The 23,635-nt window shown below is 46.1% G+C and overlaps 1 protein-coding gene across 1 annotated transcript; it reads left to right on the forward strand.

The window, feature by feature from the left end:
- Positions 1 to 21,775: 21,775 nt before the first annotated feature.
- Positions 21,776 to 23,212, forward strand: LOC125513948. Its single transcript, XM_048679219.1, has one exon. The coding sequence runs from the start codon at positions 21,825 to 21,827 to the stop codon at positions 22,947 to 22,949; it is 1,125 nt and encodes a 374-aa protein (XP_048535176.1). The 5' UTR covers positions 21,776 to 21,824; the 3' UTR covers positions 22,950 to 23,212.
- Positions 23,213 to 23,635: the final 423 nt, after the last annotated feature.

The following is a 23,635-nucleotide window of genomic DNA, read 5'->3' on the forward strand; positions in this document are numbered from 1 at the left end:
CAAGCTTGCAAAACATGATATCAATTGAGAAAGGAACTGCTAGCTTGTGTTGGATATCCATTATCATATCTGTCATGTTCAAACCTTTTTTCTTCTTTTGGACAGGTCAGGTTCCAACCTTGTGCTAAACCAAGGCAAAAAGCGTCCAACAAAGTGTGGCAAAAGCGCAGGATTCAGAGAGGTGATCCCTGATTCCTGTTCAATTTAGGTTGCTCATCACACAAAGAGTAGAGGCTGCTAAGAACAGGCGCCTTCTTTTTGAGTGGGAAAAAAGGAGGCGCCTGTTGTTAGTAGCCTCTACTCTTTGTGTGATGGGCATCCTAAACTGAACACTTGTTTTTGCTGGCAGCAACTTCTCCATCCGTGAGCAGAGGCTGGTGCGGAGACCTACGTATGGCCCTGCTGCTGCAATATTGGATTGCTTGAAGCATTCCATGTAGCCATTCACAAACACTATTATCTAAACAAAAGCACACAGGTCTCCTAGGAAAAATCACACAGGTTTCTGAAGTTTCGCCGCATCGAAGGCTTTGACTAGAGGTCTTGTTCAGAGTATGGTTACTATAGACCCCATCAAATTATGTGGCTTATCTGCACTGTCATTTAAGATTTCCCCACTCGATTTCATGTTGTTAGCATTGATCTTGATCTTGGCTTTGGTAGACAATTATTAAGCGTCACCCCTTATGTGCAACAGTCCTATATTTGATTACACCAAAGTGAGATACCGCAATAAAGCGCACTTATATTCTTTTGTTAAGATAAACACTAAAAGAGTATCCTCCTGTAAATTAAAGAAAAGGGTAGTATGTACATGTAACAGAAAAAAACAAAAGATTACAAGTTGTTGTGTATCCACTGTTAATTTGAGGCCTGGATGTGATTTCCTTCTATACAGTTCGCCCTTGAACTTCCTTTTGCATTGATAGGTACTCGGCCTGAAAATGAGGTCATTTATAACTGTCTATACAGCTTTGCCAAGATGATCGAGAAAAGGGATTGCTTGCTAGCTTGTTTTGGATGCCCATTATCATATAGGTCAAGCTCAAACTTCTTGTTGTACCGAGGCAGAAAGCGTCCCAACAAGGCGCAGCAAAAGGACAGGACCTGGATAGGTGATCCCTGGTTTCTGTACAATTTAGGCTGTGCATCACGCACGTGTACTGTCTAGTAACAAGTGTCCTCTAAAAATCATATCTCTAATTTTTTATTTATGAAATCTCGAAACTATATTTCGGATTTCAGAAATTTCATTATATGACCCGTCAGTCCTGCGCTGAATGAAGAGGTACCCTACGTCCGCCCCATGGCCAAGTCAGTCTTCGTCCGTGCCGGGCCCGGGCCAAAGATCAACTTATCGTTTCCATCCCGGATGAAGACTCACTCTTTGGTCGACGCGCGGACGAAGAGAGTATCTCTCCGCGTAAACGGACAAGCGAAGGTGCATGTCATTCCAGAAAGAGTCACTCTTCGTTTCCGGCGCAGACGAAAAGTTATTTATTTATTTTTGTAATTTGCAGTGGCACCCTGAGGAGGCGGAATTGTTGAACAAGGAGATCTATCCCCGCAAAAAAAAAAAAGAAGAAGAAAAGAACAAGGAGATCTATAACTCACAATGACATGTCTTGGTTAACTGACGAGGAATTTGCCCTTGCACACCTGATGTAAGTCGTACCATGTCTTGGTTAACGTCACAATGACATGTATAGCTGAGTTCCATGTGATTCGTCTCATCCATGAAAAGTTTAACATGAGCTTTCTTCAACACCGAAGCTGTGAATGGTCTATAATCTATTTTTTTGTAGAGAAAAGGCTGATGCCCGACATTACAAATAAAGCCAATAGATAAGACTCAGTAACAAACACCAGCGCACGACAAACGACCAAAGGCCCAAATATTAAGAAGTACGGTTACAAGGCACAATAGCCTGGAACGGCACGCAGGCCGTCTACCTACGCCCCAAGGGCAGCAGTACCAAAAAAGGCTAACTCAGCTGGTAGAGGCAGGATTGGATCGAAGGAAGGAAGACGCCGTTGAGACTTTAGTCGCTCCAGGGTCCTGCTCCTTAATCAATGGTTTCCACTGTTGTAGAAAAAAGATCAATTTGAACATGCAGTCAGCGGGTTTGGCCGGAAAAATATTTTCGATAGTAAACTTGTTCCTGATAGTCCACAGGACCCAGGACATGTCCGAAAAGCCGAACCAGAACAGTTTTCTAGTTTGACTTGAGAGCAAACTAGAGGAGGAACGAAGATCAGAGAAGGAGGAAGGAGCCCACACTACTAGGAAAAACCTTATACGTAAAGGCTTAGCAGTAGCGCTGGTTAAATGAAGGCGCTACAGCTACTTAACAGTAGCGTGTTTCAATAATGTGCGCTATTGATACCACCTTAGCAGTAGTGCGTCCAAGGAAAACACGCTACGGATATTACGACCATAGCTTAGCCGACAGCCTAAGTAGTAGTAGCGCGCTTTTTATGGAACACGCTATAACTATTTTTGCACCATGACACATGGTGGGCCTCACTTAGCAGCATCGCGTCTTGCAGAAACACGCTACTACTACATTTTTAGCAGCAACGCGTTTTTCCAACACGCGTTGCTGCTAAGCCGCAGCACCCACCACCTTTTCCTCCCCTCCCCCTCCCACATCAAGTCTTCATTCACTTTTCCCTCCCACCTCCTCTCTCCCTCACTTTGCTTCTTCCTCACTAATTCTTCTCCCCTCATTACTCTCTGACGATTTCTTCCTCCCACTCCTCGTGAACCATCGCGGTGTTGCTTCTTGGGCCTGGCCAGCTTCACATATACCTTATTTTTATTTTATTTTTTGCAAAATGTACCATCTTGTATTTAAGGCAAAAAATAAACCTTGTCGCATTTATTTTTCAAAATAAAAAATGCCGATATGATGGAGTACAAAATTCTTCAAGTGGAAAACACCGCACTGGCTTATATAAATAGTGGAGGATAACGAATACTCTTGAGTGAGGATTTTTTATTGCTCTTGGGATCCAGGAGCGCGGAATTTTGAAATATAAAATAAAAATCATATTTCAAAACTAAAATTGCAAAACCAAATACACACATATGTAGGGATCTATAATGCATTACTGTAAATTTTCATGCTGAAACTGAAATATATTTTACTTACGCTAAAAAACAAAAATAATGAACTTTGATAGTGAACAGTGTGTGCACTAGAAATACATGATTTCCTGTTTTTTATATATCAGATGAAAACAGTAGTTCACCATGTGACTTTAAAAATATTTAGTATACATCCTTTTCTGATATTTTTTTAACTTGGAAGTTTTTTTATTCTTCCAAAATTCGAGCTCCATAGAGCCCAGGATTTATTAGCCATTTCTAAAATACTCCCTCTGCTCTATAATATAAGAGTTATTACATTCAATATGGCACGGAGAGATTTCAGTTTCTTTCAGCAACTAATTTGTTGTACGTATTAGTGATCAGGCCTTTGATAAAAAAGAACTTTGTACAAAAAAAAAGAGAGTAGTGATCAAATTCATATATTGGCCAAATGATTAAGACTGCTTATTAGCTTCAACAAGGGTGGGCAGCTAATCCTCCGCGCGCGAGCTATTTCTCGCTTTACGAAAAGTCTAGCTCCGCCTTACTGAAGCGAATCTCCCACGCTGTAGCCAGTGGGCTGGCCCGTTCGTGTACGTTTAAAAGAAAAGGAAGAATAAAAATTGGAGAAACCTGGATTACATCCCGGGTCTGCTAGACCACGCGCAACACTGCTACCCACCAGGCCAGCTTCGCCCTTGTGCATAATGCTAGGGCGCATCCTACTTGGGGCTATTCGAGTCATTTTTGTCTGTTTTCTTTTGTCTCTTTCATTTTTTTCATTCTTGCTTGCATTTTGTTTCTTCGTTTTTTGTTTTCTTGCATTTTTGTTTCTTCTTCATTTTTTGTTCGGTTTTCTTTTTTATTCTCCATTTCATGTTTTCTTTTCTTTTTTCTTATGTTTGTTCGTTTTAACTCTACATTCTTGTATGTGTCAAAATACGTGTTCAACATTTTTAAATATTTTTAATACTTATTCAACATTTTTCAAATACTTGTTCAATATTTATAAAAATGTGTTTTCGAAGAATTTTTTATACATATATGGAAAAAATTGAAAACATAAATAAAAGTATAAAGCAAAAACGAGAACAGAAAACAAATAAAAAACAGGCTTTGCCTCCCGCGCGGCTGGGTCAACAAGGGTCTGCTAGCGAACGCAAAAAAGGCCAAACGCATAGATGGCCCAGGCCACCTACTACTTGTCCTTTTAGAGTTTTTTCCGCCAAAAAAAAGCGAAAAGGGAGAGAAAAAGAACAAAATGCGCCGGCTGAGGACGGGAGGAGGTCTCCGGCGCGCGAGCAGAAACCATGGATCGGAGCAGCAGCAACCGAGGCCGTCGTTCTCCTCTTGGACACAGATCCTCTGACGTAGCTAACCCTGCCTTTCCATGCCTTTCAATCGCTGACGGGTGGGCCCCGCGCTTGGTGGGACACATGTGTCAGTGTCTCAATGACAAGATGGGCCACGTCAGGGGATCCTCGTCCTCTCCTCTCCAGTTTCTTCTACCGTATCCGCAAGCACGAGGCCGATACCCCACAGCGGCCGCCCCATCGCGGCCTCTGGTAATCCATTCAGTTTTTGTTCGCGGTTGCCATAGTCGGTGCAAGGAGTAGGGTTTGGTCAGGCCGTGTGGTAGGTGTACACAACTTATATAAATACAAGCTGTCCATGTTTTTTCTACCCACAGACAGAACACACTGCTGTGAAGGTGGCGTCGCAGCTGCCGCCGCTGACGCGGACGGCGGCAGCCAAGCCGGCCGTCTTCAAGCCGGTGCAGGCCGCCGGAGGCATGGCGGGACGTCCGGTCACGCCTGTGGTGAGCCGGCAACCCATGGCTTCGGTTGAGGCGGACAAGCAGGCAGCTCACGTGGAGCAAGACAGGCATGCAACTCACGTAGAGCTAGACATGCATGCTTCTAGTGGGCTTGGACGTGAAGGCCTACCCCAGGGTGTGCAGCCATGCATAGTTGAACCTACGGCTGCTGTTCAGTCTCAGTCGGAGCCAGACGTGTCCGCTGCTGCTCTTGGGTCTCCGGCAGAGCCGGACGTGTTCGCCTCACCCATGCCTGCAGTCAGGCCATCTTTGGTAGCGGCACCACGTGTACCAGCGGTCGAGATTGCCGGGGAGGGGGTTGCTACTCCACCTTCATCCCCTCCTCCGGCAGCAGTGCATGCGCGACATCCTTCACCGGGGGTGACATCCACACGCCGAAGTGGCCGTCATGTGGTGGCCGATGATGGAAGGACGGACACCGACGAGGACTCTTTGACCAAGGCTACGCGGCGTAAAGCTGTGCAGAATCTTGACAACCAAGGTACTTCGTCATCGCCCAAATCATTTTTATCTTTTTCTACTACATCCATTGTTGCTAAGTTAAATAATGTGGGTGTTAGTCTAGGAAATAATGAGAATGATATTTCTGTTTCCGCAAACGCTTTGAGACATTTGGAATATGACCGATTTAAGGTTACTCCACGAGTTTCTAGCAAATCTTTTATCTCACATCTAGATGAGGAGGAGCTGCATGCCACATCAGATGGTCAGCTACTCGCTCATGTAGTAGGGGAGGTTTCGGACGTGGGTTTGGAGGAACCCGGGCTTAGTTCATTGATTGAGCTTACAGCTTCCGGTCGTAAATCCAAGTCTGATCGGTCGAAAAAAGGTCGTAAACCCTCTAAAAGGGCGAATTTTTCTAAATCTCCTATTGTTTCCTCATGAATGGCATGTTCTTTAATAGCAGAGGTCTTCGTGACTTGGCTAAACATATATTCATTGCGGAATGTAATAGGGAGTACAATTTAGATTTTTTGGCTTTATCTGAAACGGGAAGGCGTGATTTCTCAGTAAGTCTGCTTAACCGCCTTTCTGGCGGGATAGATTATAACTGGATTTCACGACCACCTCGAGGTCGTTCTGGGGGCATCTTACTCGGCGTAAACATAGAGACTATGGATGTTTTGGCTAGTTCGGAAGGAGAGTTTCATATTAAACTCCATATCCGAAACAAAGCTGACAACTTCACATGGACCCTCGTCGCCGTGTATGGGGCAGCCCAGGATGAACTCAAGGCCGTTTTTCTCCGTGAACTGGTTAATCTAGCGAAAGATAATCCCTACCCCATTCTTATTGGTGGGGATTTTAATTTGCTACGATTTCCAAGTGAGAAAAGCCGAGGTAGGTTTGATAATCACTGGCCTTTCCTTTTCAACGCTGTCATAGACAGTCTAGATTTGCGAGAGGTTTCAATGATTGGAAGACAGTTCACTTGGGCGAACAGTCTTCCGGAGCCGACATATGAGAAACTAGATCGTGTTTTAATGGATACCGACTGGGAATCCAAATTCCCTATGGTTTCTGTTCGCGCTCTTCCTCGTATAGAGGCTATCTCAGACCATGCACCCATCCTCTTAACCACTGGATCGCCACGTCCACAACACCGACGCAAGTTCAAGTTTGAACTAGGTTGGTTGCATCGAGATGGATTCTATGAAATGGTCAAGGAGGTGTGGGATAAACCGGTTGCCGGGCCTACCCCAATACACAAATGGAACAACAAAATGCGTGCATTACGTAAGTTCCTTCGTGGTTGGGCTAGGCACACTACGGGTATCCTCAAAAAGGAGAAGCTTCGTCTTTCATCCATTATTGATGATTTAGAAGCTTTGGCAGAGATTAGAGCTCTCTCTGACCTCGAATTAGAGATCAAGAGTCAATCGAATGCCAAGTTAGCTCGCATGTTGTGCGAGGAGGAACTCAAGTGGTACCAACATTCAAACTCTCAGTTTATCCTCAAAGGTGATTCGAATACGAGATATTTCCATGGTGTCGCCAATGGTAGACACCGGAAGAAACTTATTCATTCCCTACAATAGGAGGAGGGCATGATTGAAGGGCATGAGCAACTTAAGTCTTATATCACTAGTTATTATAAAAATCTATTTGGGACTCCTCAGGAAGGAAACTTCTCGATGGATGAGTCTCGAACAGATGACATCCCCCAGGTTTCTGATGCGGAAAATAGCCTTCTAACAGCTCCATTTTCTGAGGAGGAAGTTAGAAAGGCAGTTTTCCTAATGGAGCATAACAAAGCACCGGGTCCAGATGATTTTCCCGCTGAGTTCTACCAGAACTTTTGGGAGGTTATCAAACATGATCTCCTACTCTTGTTTGGCTGCCTTCATGCTGGTCAACTAGAGTTGTTTCGCTTAAACTTCGGTGAAATTATTTTAATACCTAAGGTTAATGAGGCTGAAAGGATACAACAGTATCGTCCAATATGCCTCCTTAATGTTAGCTTTAAAATCTTCACTAAGGTAGCGACTATTAGGCTCAATTCGGTTGCTGAACATGTGGTTTGTCCTTCTCAAACTGCTTTTATGCAAGGCAGGAACATCCTAGATGGGGTTGTTGTCCTTCACGAAACAGTTCATGAATTGCATCGAAAAAAACTGAATGGGGTGGTTCTTAAAATTGACTTTGAAAAGGCTTATGACAAAGTCAAGTGGTCTTTTCTTCAACAGACTCTCAGAATGAAAGGATTTCTGCAGAGTGGCGCGCAATGATCCATAGTTTTGTGGCTGGAGGTAGTGTTGCCATTAAAGTCAATGATGACGTTGGCAACTATTTCCAACCAAAGAAAGGATTGCGACAAGGTGACTCAATATCGCCCATGCTATTCAATATAGTGGCGGATATGTTAGCGGTCATGATTGAGCGTGCCAAGGTTGATGGCCAAATTGATGGGGTAGTAAATCATCTAGTGGATGGCGGTCTTTCTATCCTTCAATATGCCGATGATACGATTCTCTTTATGGATCATGACCTCGAGAAAGCAAGAAATCTGAAATTAATTTTATCAGCATTCGAGCAACTCTCAGGGCTTAAGATAAATTTCCATAAAAGTGAATTGTTTTGTTTTGGCGAGGCTCAAGACGAGGCCCATCTGTATGCCGACCTGTTCGGATGCGGGTTGGGCCAGTTTCCGATCACTTATTTGGGTATACTGATACATTATCGAAGACTCACAAATGCTGAATGGTGAGTTATTCGAAGCGAGGTGCTTATATAGATAGCACTGATTTTTTTCTCAACCAATGGCTTTTTATTATGGATAGGGTATAAATGCACGATTAGCAACTTATGTTGTTACTTTCCCTCTTTTCCATATATCTATTGCAGTCCATATTGTGCTCCCAACCGTGAGTGGCGGGCGGGAGTGCCAAGGGTGGTGGGAGACCTTGCATCTACCTAGGTTAGTACATGCTACGGTCTCCCTCTATGTGTGTGTGTGTGTGTGCGCGCGGCGCGCGCCCGTGTGTGTGCGCTGCTCGATCCATAGATCAGATACTTTGTGTCATGAGCTTGCAACATCAATAGTGTATTTTGCAGCTCATGCATGTCCTAGCCAGCAATTATCCAAACTGTTAAGAACCATGCATTTTGAGCTCATGCAGATCTACGTTTACTCGAAAAAGTTTGGTATACTAACTAGCTAACTTGTGCTCTCAGTCTCATGATTTATCCTCTAGCTGAGTCTCTTTCATGTGCATATCCCTCGTTGCCCGATCCTTTATAAAAAAAATAACAAGGATGAGTTTCAAAGAAGACATTATTATAGGTGGCTAAACGAGACATAGATGCAAGGTTTTTGTCGGCTTGTGGAACATGAAGAACATCTTTTAAGACTAGATCACGTTTAAGAGTGAAATGTGTCGAATATCCATACCTCCACCACTCGCAGTATGAATCTGATCATTGCCAAGGTACTTCTCCCGGAGAGCAAGTTGCTCTAGTTCACCAGTAACATGATACGTTGCGCCAGAGTCAACGTACCATACTCCATCGCCCCCTTGCTCACGCATAGCTACAACAACATGGCATGCATCGGGGACATAGTCTTCATCATACCGGTGCTAGCAGTCCATGACTTCATGGCCTGTCTTTTTGCAGAGTTGGCATCGAGGACGCCCCTGGGAGGAAGAAGGGCAACGAGTGTTGTTGTTGTTGAAGCCGCCGCCTCCTGGTTTGTTGGTGTAGTTGCTTGTGTTGTTGTAGCCGCCGCTGCCAGGGTTGGTGTAGCCGCCATCTCCTTGGGTGTTGCCACGCCCGCGCCCGCCGCTACGGTACTGCCCTTGGTGACCGCACCCACGGCCGCGACCACGGGAGACATAATTGGTGGAGGACTAGCGGAGGTTGGTGTCGTGGAGGAGGCTGAGACAGGCGTCAAAGCTCAGGAGCTGGCTATAGAGCTCCTGAGCAGCAAGCGCCGAGACGACAAGGTTATATTCCATGTCCAGTCCGGCAAGGATCTTGGATATAATCGCCGGATCGGAGAGCGCGGCGGCAATACAGGCAACTTCATCTGTCAGACTTTTAATCTTGCCAAGATATATACTCGGCCATGATCATGTAACTTTCTGAAGATTGGCAAGCTCGATGCAGGTGTTGATCGCTTGGGCTTGACTCTGAGCAGCAAACATGGCATGGATTGTGCGCCAAACCTCGGCTGGCGTCTGTAACGTGGCGACCTGTGCAAGAATATCGCGGGAAAGAGAGCCCATCAAATATCCTTGAAGCTGTTGCTGCTATGCATACCAGAGGGATCTTGCAAAGTTGGCCACTTGCTCTTCTTTGCCATCCTTGGTGATAGTTAGGGTGGCCGGCGGTGCCGGGCTTTTCTCGTCAAGGTGGTGCTCCATCTGCGCGCCTTTGATCTGCGGCAACACGACGGCCTTCCAGAGAAGGAAGTTCCGCCTCGTTAGCTTCTCCTGTGGTGGCGATCCGAAAGAGGTGGTGGTGGTGGATGATGAGGCAAAGGTGGAGGAGGAGGTGGTGGAAAGCGCACCCATGGTGCTAGGCATCATGGCGGCGGAGGTAGTAGACATATTCTCGGTCGAGGAAGATAGCTATATGCGCTCTAATGAGGAAGAGGCTCTGTTACCATGTTGAATTCATGCTCCAACCAACTCATCCAAAAGTCCAAACTGATGGAGAGAGGCGGGCAATATATTTCAACATGAACTTGTGCAGAAAATTCTTTCTGTCTGTGACCATGTCTGTCCAAAAGCTTTACTGCAACCCTTTCCTCGCCAAGCTGTCCATCATAAATTCACCCAGATCCTCCTTCCCCTAGCTTTGGGTGCAGGCGAGAGACAACTCTCAACTGTTCTTCTACTCTTCTTGAGTTGACCGGCAGAGCTGTGCCCTCTTTTTCCGTTTTAATAAGTCATCTAACAAAAACAGGTTTTTGCTCTCTTTTTCTGTTTAAGTCTTACATTTTTTTTAAGTTTCCACAGTCATTCATTTGTACTACTGTTCCATGGTGCACCCAACACATTGACTAATATTGTATACCTTCAAATCTGATCAAACTATGCGGCTTATCTTTTTTTTGAACCGAGAATTACCCCTTTCCATTAATCGAATAACGGAAATACAGCAGTCATTAGGACACTAGAGAAGGAGATGGGAAAGGGGAAAGCGAGTTCAAAGCATCACCGGGAAACCCACCACAGGAACTCGCCTACGAGACACCTGCTGTGGGGTGAAAACCCGACGACACCTACATTCTCAACAGCCAACGCACACTGGCAGAATACTATGAAAAATACACGACCCATCAGGGCCATATCTTCGCGCAGGAGTAAAGCACAAAAGCAGCCCTGTCCTCCTGGACCAGGGGAGAAAAGCAGGGAGTTGGAGACGCGATTCATCAAGTTGTCGCCGAATCTTCTGTCGCAGCGGCGCAGATCATCATCATATTGCTTGTACTGCTCCTCAGCATCTGCAACCCATGCTCCATCGCCTCACGGTCTTCCCCCTTCAAAAGACCTGCCCAGTAGGTGATGAAGACACAAGCAGAGAACACAATCTCAAAAGGAGTTTTAGGAAGCTTAAACTCAAAGGTTGCTCTGTTTCGACAGTTCCACATTGCCCAGCAGCAAGGCCGAAGGTATAGAATTTAGCACCATCAGGGAGATATATATAGCACCAAGTGTAATATTGCCAAATGTTATTGGGGCATAATTCAGTGCCCAGGACTGCTCCCACCGATCGCCAGATCACCCTGGCAACTGGGCAAAGGAAGAAGAGATGTTGCGCCGTCTCACGGGCAGCACAAAACGAATACTTCTCATTACCAGGCCAATTTCGACGTTTCATAACATCCCTCGTCAGGACCGCGTCCTGAAACAGCTGCCACATAAAAATTTTGATCTTAAGGGGGAACTATGCAGCTTATCTGTAGTGTCAATTATATATTTTCATTGACTAATATTGTATACCTTCAGTTCTGATCAAATTATGCTGCTTACGTGCAGTGTCAATTATATATTCCATTGACTAATATGGTATACCTTCAAATCTGATCAAATTGTGTGGCTTAATTATCTGCAGTGTAAATCACGTAGTTCATTGACTCCACCTTCGGTGGATATGCAATGCTTCTAACCGAATAATTATTATGCCATATCTTGAATCAAATCTGTTTCATATCATTGCCAAGTACTTGACCTCATCGCAGAAAAGTTTACAAAATTGTACTAACACCTCGAGCGCATTATGTCTTTTTCTATTTTACTCAGTCATCTAACAAAGCAGATTTGTGTTCATCTTTCGTCACTGCCAAATTGTCATCTAACAAAATTTGGGTAAGCTTCTACATGCTCTAGGTGTTTGTTCTAACTTCTTATGTCCTTCTGTAGGTGTTAGTAGGCTACTTTTGCATCAATGAAGATTACCTACAAAACATGACACTTTAAGTTTTTTTTTTGAGATCAGAGTAGTACAGACTACTCAGAAGGAGCACTTAATTCGGCCAACAACAGGAATCGAAGACTCTACGGAACATCTGCAATCACCAGTTGGTCGCCTATACTCCTGGTTAGAGCCGCCAAACCATGCACCAACTCATTACACTTCCTCTTCACATACTGGAGCAAGCGGTAAATCTCTTCATCACATCTTTTATGTCCATGATGAGTCCATAGCGGTCCGAGCGGGGCGGAAGCTTTGAGTTTAACTCAGCAATGACGTTTTGATTGTCCATCTCGAGCACCACCTCCCCATTATAATATTTGCTCATTGTCATGAGCCCGACCAGGGCGGCTCTAGCTTCTGCCTCTTCTACACTACTACAGACCGGCAGCTTTTTGCAGACCGAAAGAAATACCAGTCCTCTGTGGTCCCTAGCAATCACGCCGGCTGCGCTCTCTCCAGTAACAGCTTCGAAAGCGGCATCACAATTGATTTTGGCCGTTCCCCGGTTCGGCGCGGACCACTTGTCACCTTGGAGTGTTGGTCCCTCAAGGCGGGCTCCTCCATCCACTCCCGCCTTCTTGGAAACGCCATGACTGTCATTGGTCCCAGCAGCTAACCTCAGGTCCTCCTCGTACTTCTGCAGAAACAACACAGATCCCCTGATAGATTCTTTTCCATCATGGCGCATGCAGTCTTCCCTATGATGCCAGCAACGCCATAGGAGTAACAGTAACTTGGCGCGCACCTCTTCGTTTTCTGCATCGAGGGCCACTTGTAGCCAGTCTGTTCCGGTATTTCTTAGCTTTTGCTCAGCCGGTAACACCCAGATCTTCCTCATCTCTGCTCTCAAGGCCCGGCTTTTGGTGCAAGTTATGACTGCATGGTGTTCATCCTCCTCACCGTTTCCACAAATGCTGCATGTGGCATCCACTTCCAAAGTTCTCTTCCATTTTTTTTTCTTGGTAGCCAGAGTATTTGTCGCAATCCTCCATGCAAAGATACGGACCTTGCCGGGGACCTTTGCCTTCCAAATAAGATCCCAAATGCTTCATCATCACCTTGGCTGTGATGACCTCATTGCTTATTGCTATTGGAACATGTGTTTAGAGCGCAACAATGGGATCTGTATAATAATTGTTTCACAGTGCATATGGTGATTAGAAGGTCCGTTGCGGATATAAGGCAGTGTAAGCTTTCCTTAGGAGGCTTGTGATTTACGACAATGGCAAGTCTCTTCTAATGCCTTATTCCTGTAAATATTTGTAGCATGTACTTTGCTTCCTTATTCTGACAAAATGGGCACTGGTCCCACCAATGATACAAAGAAATTGTTGTGTCAACATCAACTTCTTTCAAACTCCTCGTAAACAAGTTTCCTGTAGTCCAGGCTGCAAGATTTTTTTTTTGTGATGATACTGACCATTAGGCATACTCTTTACAGAATATAAACATAATTTTCCTTTTCCTCTATACCTCCATTTTTTATCTTATCAGTTTTGATACCTTTGTGAACACAAAATCAATTAGCTACGTAATTCAACTCTGACGTGTCTATGAGTACTTATAAGTTGCCCCATGTGATATGAGGGTGCAAACCTACAAGTTCATACACAATGTGTAATTATCAAATTTCAAATCACAGGGATCTAGAAGGAAGAGTATTCCTAGTTTTCTTTGCTAGCTTTAATTCCCTGGAATTTGCCATAATTTCAACTTGAAATGCGCATCAATGGACGTACTTCTTTCCTGATATACGTCAAACACATGGTAAACAAGTTTCATCTAGTTCATTGTGCTAGATTTTTGTTGTTATTGATACTGAGAAGCAAGCACACTTTTTACCCTGCGATCAAGGTTACTTGGTTAACAAGAGAGAGATTGACAAGGGAGATCGAGGCCCTCGCAACCCTCGCACCCCTCGCGTCGCCTCCCCCCGGATGACGCCAGGGGCCCCAACCCTAGCGCCACCAGCACCTCCCCCTCCACCCCCTCCTGCCGCCGCTGCCGCCGGCGTGGGCCGCGGTGGCGGCGGGCCCGGGGCCAAAGGTCCTGGGCGGGGGGAGGCGGCGAATCCCATCTGAGGCGGCGGGGGCGGCCCTTCTCATGAGATCCAACGGCGGCGGCTAGGACGGAGTATCCGGGCTGTGCGGCGGGGGCCCGAGCACCATCGCCGGCGGAGCGGCGGCCCTACATGGACGGCGGCGGTGGCAGTGCCCCATCCGGCGAGGTGGGCTGTCCTGCTCGTGATGGTGACGACGGCTACTGCGGATCCAATGCCCCGTTTGGATCCGTCGCGGGGAGGCCTTTCGCCGACCGGCGGCGCGTGGAGGGACCGGTGAGGAGATGCCGGATCTCCGCCGGAGTACCAACGGCAACATACGCCTTCATGGCGAGGTTCCGCTCGGTTCCAGCCAGCCACGAGGTCGGGAAGACGTGGCTTCCGATGAAAATTGCGCCAGACTGTGGTCTTGGCGGACGATGGCGGCGTCTCAGACGTCGTTTCCTTCTGGAGGCATCGTCGTTGCAGGTCTCATCAACCTGATCGGGAAGTTCCGGGGGAAACCCTAGATCTGGGTCTACCGGATCGGACGATGACGGTGCTATCGGTATCGTTCTCCCTCATGGGGGCATCGTTTTGGAGCGAGTGCTGGTTGGAGGGGACAAGAGGAGGAGCGGTGTTTCATCTGCTCCATTAATGACGACGGATCTCGGCGGCGTGGCGCAGTGGAGACTCGGCGCCTGATGAGCGGAGATGGATTCACGCAGGAGGGTGACGCTGCCTAGCGTCATGGTGGCGTTGGCGGCAGTTGGACCGGCCAAGGTTGATGCAGCAGTACAGCTCTGAAGATGAATTCGTGGCAGGTGGCTGCGGCGGCCTCATACCCGGCAGGGGTCCTGGTTGAGAAGCACGCCGGACTGGTGGGTGCCCATACCCGGCAGGCGTCCTGGGTGGGACCTCAAGTCTTTAGATGTTTAGGTTTGGCTGCATGGTCTGTTTGGTATTAGGCCCAGACTTTCAGCGCCCCTACATCAACGGGATAGGGATAGCGACAGTTGTTGCTTAGTTTGGTGGCTTTAGACTTATTGTTGTATGACTCTGTACGGTCTTGTGTCAATAATTAATAAAGTGGCCGTATGCATCCTCCAGATGCAGAGGCCGGGGGTCGTCCTCCTTTTCTAAAAAAAGCACACTTTTTACCCAAGCTAACATCGAAGCTTATGTTCCTCCATATATCCACATTTGTTCTGACTAATTTTGATGCTTTCATGAACACTAAATCTACTAGCTAGGTGTTGCAACTTTAGTTGTCAACAATTGTGCCTTGTGTCATGTCAGATTAGAGGCAAACCTAGAAGTTGATAGAAATCATAATATGATGAAATTTTTAACTCACAAGGATCTAGAGAAAATAGTATTCAATTATTCTTCTCTGATTTCAATGCCTTTCAATTTTCCAGAAGTAATCCGACCATAAGTACAAATTACAACCATAGAGTTTGCAATGGTAAACATCTGTCAAGGTAGTCCGGTCAACTCACAAGCGCCGACACATTTTGTCCACCCGCGTCCGTCTAGGTCCACAAAGAGAAAACACAACCCAACGCGCGGACCCAAATGGCCTGGTGTCCGTTTTGCTATCGCTTGGACCCATATCCAGCCCAAATTTGGGCTGGATTTGCATCCTTGTGAACATGCAGTGGACGCCCGTGGAGTCTTCGCGTTGTCCTCCCCTGGCCCGACACACATGCCATTCTTCCCACTCCCCAACATCCTGGACTCTTCACCATCGCCACCGCCACCCAGCTTCCGGCCTCTTTGCCATCGCCCTAGCCCCCGCTGCCGCATCCACCGGCGGTCGCACCGCCACCACACCCAGCGGTGCCCACACTGTCGATGTCGTGGCCACATTTTTCCGTCGATGAAGTAGTACAAGGACCGCCTACCTAGGATCTTCGGCAGCCCTCGGCATACCACCGCTACTTCCATGGTCACCATCGCAGGACGCAAGTTTTTATAGCCCCGCTGCCTGAATGTGACAAGGAAGAGGCCACTCACCGACTGCGGCTCATCCACTCCCACGTTCATCGCGGCCCACAAGGTGTTCATCGGTTTCTTTGGCCAGGTCGAGGCTCGTCCATGCCCGACGCTGTCTAGTAAGGTATCGATTCCTCACTCCGAAGGATCATGGCGGATAGCTCAGATGAGTTTTTTTACAATAACACCACATGTTCATCATGGTCCAACGATGATGATGCTGTGGTTTCTCCTGTCATTGTCAATGAGCACATTTCAAGGAAACGACCATCGTTTAGGGGATTGATCCCGGGCCATGCTCCTGGGTTGAATCGTATCAGAGAAAATGACCATGTCCTACTCTATAAGATTATTTCGATTTCACAGACCCACCATTCGCTAACAAACTTTTTTGACGATACTTCTAGAGGGCGAGACCATTGTTCAGCCGTATTAAGGAGGGATTGATTTATTTGTTTATTAATGTGCAATTTGATTTAGTTTTTATTTTTTTAATGAAAATTCGAACAAAAAAAGACATGCGGAAAAAATGGGTCACCCTGTTGGGTTTGTTGCCTAGGAAACCGTGGATAGGGGCGGACGCCTGCCTTTCTGGCGACCCAAACACACAAAAAGCGGACAAAATCTGCGTCCGTTTATCCGTTTGGGTCGGAGTGTTGGTGTTGCCCTAAGAAAGATGTGTTCATGTAGAAGTGTATCTAGAGCTTGGGACGTACCCTTAAATGACCAAAATAAATTCTTGTGGCGCATTGCTGGCCTGAAAGTGGGAAATGGCCAACTTATTTCAAGAGAGCTGGGTTGGGCTTCTGGGTGCTCTATAACCAAACAATTAGTTGGCGATGCTCCAATATCTCTGACCAAACAATTGTTCAAATTAATTACCTCCAATCAAAACAATTAGTTCCAACCAAACAATTAGTTCGTGATGCTCCAATATCTCTAACTCATGGGAGATTTACCACTTGATTCCTTTGTATATTTTGCCCACTTCTATTTAAAAGGTTTACTTGTCCTTTTTCTGATCCTTACAGAATTTCTAGAGACTTTACCTTCTAATGAACCAGATGAACAAGGATTATGGATGTGAAAGCACTGAAATGAGAAATGCGATGTCCTTTGATATGTTCTTTTTCATTACTAAATGACAAATTCATCTATAAGAAAATTGAGAACTATATGTACATGGCAAAAAATATCTTTTACCCCTTTACAGAAAACATTTCCATGCTGCAAGTAAGTTTTCAAAAATATCCATTGTATCCAAACTGTACATACACTCTACACACAATTCACCTCAACTTCGCCTTTCTTTCACAGGTTTTTCAAATAAGGTTGCTGCAATTTGAGTAAACTTCTACCTTCTCTAGGAGACATGACACTTTAATTTTCTGCACATTGCAGCTAGCTTCTGCATCATCACCTTTGTTGTGATGACCTCATTGCTTATAGGTCTTGGAATATTTGTTTAGAGCTCAAGGACCTGTAAATAATTGTTTCAAGGTGCATATTGTGATTTGAAGGACCCTTGTTGGTATAAGGAAGTATAAGCTTGCCTTTAGGAGGCTAGTGATTGATGACAATGGCCAATCTCTTCTGGTGCCTTATTCCTATAAATATTTGTAGCATGTACTTTGCTTCCTTCTTCCAAAAAAAGTGGGCACTGTTACCGCTAATATCTTCTGATGACTTGTTCCTACAAATTGTTCTATCGATAGGTGAACTTCTTTCAAACTCCTAGTAAACAAGTTTCCTCTAGTTCAGGGTGCAAGATTTTTCTTGTGATGATACTGACCATTAGGCATACTCTTTACTGAAGACAACATGTAATTATTCTGTTCATGTATATCTCCATTTTTTTTATCTTATCAGTTCTCATAATTTCGAGAACACAAAATCTAGCTAGATATTTCAACTCTTAGTTGTCTATGCGCATTTACGAGTTGCATCATGTGATATGGGAGTGCAAACCTAGAAGATGCAGAACATGTAATGATGAAATTTTAACTCAGAAGGATCTAGAGGGAAGAGTATTCCTAGTTTTCTTCAGTAGCTTTATGATGAGGGTCAAGATGCTCTGTCTAAAACAATTCATTATAAGTCCCAACCCCTCCCATGTTATTAAAATGGTGGGAGGTAGACTCTTAACTCCCATAACAATATCCCTGAAAAAGCATACCAAATCTCTAATAAATTCTCGTTGCCTCCAACCAAATACGTGGCTTTATATATCACAAGTAATTAATTCATATTCTTCTTATTAGTTACCTCCAACCAAACAATTAGTTAGTGATGCTCAAATATCTATAACTCATGGGAGATATACCACTTGTTTCCACTGTACATTTTGCACACTTATATTTAAAACATGCACGTGCCCTATAAGAAATTTGAGAAAAATATGTACATTTCAAAAATATCACGACCCCCTTTATAAAAAATATTTTTTGTTCTGCATGTAAGTTGTCAAAAATACATTGTAACCAAACTGTACATACACTTCGTATGCAATTAACCTCAACTTCTTTCTTTCACATCGTTTCATAGAAGGTCGCTGCATTTGAGTAAACTTCTACTTGCTCCAGGTGTTTGTTCTAACTTCTTATGTTCTTTTATCAGTGTTAGCAGGGTAGTTTTGCAACAATGAAGATTACTTAGAAAACATGACACTTTAAATTTTCTGCACTTTGCAGCTAGCTTCTGCATCATCGCCTTGGTTGCGATGGCCTCGTTGCTTATGGTTGTTGGAATATCTGTTTTGAGGGCAACAATGGGATCTGTAATGAAAACCATGTCCCGGTGTATATGGTGATTAGAAGGTCCCTTGTGGACATAAGGTAGAGTAAGCTTGCCTTTAGGAGACTTATGGATTGTGGTTGATGACAGTGGCAAATCTCTTCTGATGCATTGTTCTTGTAAATATTTGTAACATGTACTTTGCTTCCTTCTTCTAACAAAATTGGCACTAGTCCCTCCAATGATACAAAAACAAATTGTTATATCAAGTGCTGAATTTGGTTCAAACTCCTCATAAACAAATTTCCTATAGCTCAGGGTTCAAGATTTTTTTGTGTGATCATACTGACCATTATTAGGCGCACTCTTATTGAAGATAAAATGTCATTTTTCTGTTCCTCTATATCTCCATCCTTTTAGCTTATTAATTTTGATAATTTCATGAACAAAACATCAATTAGCTAGGTGTTTCAATTCTTAAGTGTCTATGATCATTTACAAGTTGCATCATGTGATGTATGAGGGTGAAAAACCTAGAAGTTGGTACATAACATATAATGATGAAGTTTTAACTCACAAGGATCTAGAGGGAAGAGTATTATTCGCTGGCTTCAATGCCCTGGAATTTGCCAGAAATAAGTTGGACTTGAATTGCCGTACCAACTGATGAACTTCTTTCCTCATATATATCAAACTCATGGTGAACAAGTTTCCTCTAACTCATGGTGCTCGATTTTTGTTGTTGTTGGTACTGAGAAGGAAGGACACTTTTTGCCCAAGCTGACATCAAAGCTTATGTTCCTTCATATCTCCATCTTTGTCCTGATTAATTTTTAAGCTTTAATGAACTCCAGATCTACTAGTTAGTTGTTGCAACTTTAGGTGTCCATCAACAATGATGTGTTTGCATCATGTGAGAATAAGGGCAAACCTACAAGTTGACAGAAAACATGAAATGATGAAAAATTTAACTCACAAGGATGGAGCTAGAGACAAGAGTATTCAAAGTATTCTTCTCCAGCTTCAACGCCTTTGAATTTGCCAGAAGTAATCCTAGGATAAGTAGAAATTATAACCATAGAGTTTACAGTGTTCAAAATCTATCAAGCTAGTAAGAAAGATGTGGTGATGTAGAACTGGATCTAGGGCTTGGGGCTTACCTAAATGACCAAATTAAATGCTGTTGTTGCATGTTGTTGGCTCGAGCGCCGGAAATAACCGACTTGTTTCAAGAGTGCTATGTTGGGCTTCCGAGGCATTATGTAGCCGCGCCAATTAATTTGGGCGAGTACTAGGTGCCGGCGCACCGGCCCAAAATTTCAGCCCGTCGCGCGTGATCCGTCAGATGCGATCCGCGTGGCCCATTGGATCTGGCTGAAAACTAGTTGCCCCCGAGCTTCTCCTTCCTCACGCTTGTCCCGCATCTCGCACATCTCCTCGGATGCACGGCGCCGCACTTTGTCGCCTCCAGTCGAAGCACCGTGCCTCCTGCTGCTCCATGCTAGACAGCCGTCCTGCTAATCATTGCGCTCGTCTCCACTGCTGTGGCTCTCGGCAACCCAGCACCAACATCTCACCACACGTGAAGCACTATGGGGGTTTCATGAATGGATGTAGCAAAAATGTCGCCGGTAGTAGGAGAAAATCGGTACGGTTGCAGAAAAAACGTCCATCGTCATCACCGGTTGTAGCTCGCCATGCAGGGTCTCTACAAATTGCGTCGCCGGTTGTACCAAATGACATCGCCGGTTGTAACTTTCTATCCCCCTGTTGCAACTTTTTGTATTGCAGATTCAAGCAAAAAATGGCGGCAACAACGCGGCCTGCTATCCACCATCAGAACAAAGGCCGTGGCCGGGTCAAATTTTTTACGTTGCTGGTTCCATCTTTTTACGTCGTGGTTTGTAGCACTGCCCCGTGCCAGTTTGCAGCTCGCTGGCCGCCGGTTGTAGCGCCGTGCCATTCCAGCTGCAGCCTTTTGTGCCGCTGGTTACAATTTTTGCATTGCTGGTTCGAACATTGATGGCGACGGCACGGTTGCAGCCCGCCGACCACCGGTTGTAGCACCACCCCGTGCATGTTGCAGCTCGCCAGGCCACTGGATGTAGCACCACCTGATGCTGGTTGTAACTCGTTGGCCGTCGGTTGTAGCACCATGGCCTCGCAATGGCGCTCCCCACACCATGGCCTCACACGCCAGCGCGCTGGTCCCAGCCCCCCTGCCACTCTCCTGCAGCTCGCCATGGCATCGCAATGGCGCTCTCCACAACACATGGCCGGCGATTGTTGAGCGTCTGCAACATCACTTCGGTCCTTGGTGTGCGGCGGCCTTGAATCCAATGATGGCCTGTGTCCAACATGTGGCCGACAACAGACGAGCGGCATCGGAGAGGCGCATGGATGGGCGTGTGGTTGTGGCGGATGCTACTGGGTCGGAGGGAACTAAGATCAGAAAGTAGTGGCTACTCTCAGGTGTAGTACACCCGAGTTAGCAAAAGATAGAAAAAACGTGATCAAACATTGTCCAAAAAATCTGAACTTTTGGGACATGAAACATTATCAGATGTGTGAGGTTCTTGCAAAATATCATCCAAAAATAACATCTGGTGAGCTCTCACCAAAAACAACAAAATTACTGCTCAAACAGTGCACAAAACTTTCAGCAAAGATTTTGTTTTTTTCGTTGAGAGCTCCTCGGATGTTATTTTTCGATGAAACTTGGCAAGAACCTAAAAAATATGATAAAGTTTGATGTAGCAAAATTTCAGATTTTTTGGATTTTGTTTGATAAACCTTTTTCAAACTTTTTTCTAACTCGACTCGGGTGTAATACACCCGAGAGTAGAAAATCCAGTCTCAACTAAAATGGGCGGTGGAGAAGAACCGAGAGAGGAGACAAGGAAGAAAAGAAACATGGGCCCAGTGCGCAGCATGACGCACGAGCGGGCAACCGGCCGAAAGCTAGTGTTTGGATGCTAGCTTCACATTCTTCTTTTGGAAGCAAAATAGGCACTAGCAAAAACGTGCGTGCAATAAAAGTGATTTACAGGGACCAAACTGCTAGGGTACAATCTTTTCTCGGGATTATCGCAGGCGTGCGTTAAAACAGAACCTACGGGGCGGATCCCCTGCACTCTCACCCCCACCTCACTTTCTGTCCAAACGAGCAGCTTTCCTACCATAGAATCCCGGTCCCTGCTATGGCGGCGGCGGCGGGCCTCCACCCAGACGTTCTCGCCCGCATCTTGCTCCTCTTGTCGTGCATCGTGGACCGCGTCAGGGCGTCCGCGGTCAACAAGCACTGGCGGCGGGTCTCGCTGCAGAATCCGCCCCCGCTGCCGCGCCTCCTCAGGCCGTCCACGGCCCAGACCGAGACCTACCGGATCTTCGGCGGCTTCGGCGATCCGCGCCCGTCCCTCTCCGAGGAGGGCCGTGGCTCGCGTTTCTTCGGGTCCGCTCCGGGCGGCTGGTTCGTTATCTCGGCCGAGCCATGGCGCGGCCACGCCCTACTTCACCTCCGCACCGGCGAGCGCGTCGCCCTGCCGGAGAGGGTGCGTATCCCGCTCAACTCCGGCGACATCACGTGCCCTATGATGATCCGCGCCGCCGTCATCTCCGCCGCGCCGCCGTCTGGCGACTGCTTCGTCGCCGCCATCACCTCCAGCCAGACGAACATGGCGTTCTGGCGCCCGGGCATGGACTGCTGGTTGTCGCCGCCGGTGGGGATGGGGCCGGCTCGGCGCAGCGCCGAAGACCTCACTTACTACGACGGATGGTTCTGCGCCGTCGACTCCGAGGATTACCTCGTCTGCTACAAGCCGGAAATCGCCCCTGCTGGAGACGGCGCCTCTTCGCTCACCATTCGAACTAACGCCTACAAATTCCATGTCCATGGTCACCAAACGGCACCCGGGGAGATCGTATCGCACTACCTCTTGCCCTCCGCCTCGGGTGCCGATCTGCTGATGGTGAAAAGGTTCATCTCGCCTGCGAGAGGCGGGACCTGCCGGTTCCAGGTCTTCAGCCTAGAGAAGCAACAGGATGGACTGCCGGCTTCCTGGCGATTGTACCAGCTGAGCGGGCAGGTCCTCTTCGTCGGCCGGGCCTGCTCCAAGGCCTTCGACACGGGGCATGCCGGCAGCCCGGGCTACATCTACTTCCTCGACGACGTCTACACTGGCAGGCCACACAGTGTCGTCCAGCAGAAGGAGTATCCCTGCGCCGACGCCGGCCGGTGGTGTTACTCGGTCCCCGACGAGATGGACCGCTGCCTGCCATGGGCGGCGCCCTCAGACACCTCGCCGTGCATTTGGTACCACCATTAATTACCCAGCATGGTTCAGTTTGAGGTGTCTCATCATAGAGATTTCGACCAGTTTAATAAGAGTTTGGTGCCTAGACTCCTAGAGTGTTGTTTGTGTTTGCTCCTCGTCAGCGTTTCTTTGTTGTTGTAGTTGTCGGTCGTCGTCGTTGTGCTTCTCTGCATATCCAGTTTGTTGTATGCTCCAGGTCGATCAGTATTTGTTGTATGTCGTCGTTGTTGTTGTCAGTTAATTTGCAGGCTGTTTTCAAACTCATTTCATCTATATGAAATTCTCAATTATGTGTATGAATTTCTGGTGTAAATTCTATTTCAGATTTTGATGTTCTCCGCCGTATTTTCAGTACTGCACACATTTTCTGATTGTATCGTGTGCTTGCATCGGTCAGTGGCAGAGGTGTTTTTCATGTCTCCACTGTTTGCGTTACACGTAAGAACCAGCACAGTTGATGAGAGGAGCTGCAACTGAGTATTTGATCATATATCAAATAGTACTGATTGTATGTTGAAGACCGAGCCAAACCAAACGGGACAGGCTTGTTCACTTAGGAGAATATTTTCAATGTTCCTGTTCATCTACATATCTATATTTATTTATTTTCGAAACAGAGGCAAAAGATTTGCCTCATACATTAATTAAGAAGAAGTTAAGAGTTGCTTTTACAAACAAAGGCAATAAGATTATTATAA

Source organism: Triticum urartu, chromosome 1 (assembly GCF_003073215.2).
Source record: "Triticum urartu cultivar G1812 chromosome 1, Tu2.1, whole genome shotgun sequence".
NCBI lineage: Eukaryota > Viridiplantae > Streptophyta > Magnoliopsida > Poales > Poaceae > Triticum > Triticum urartu.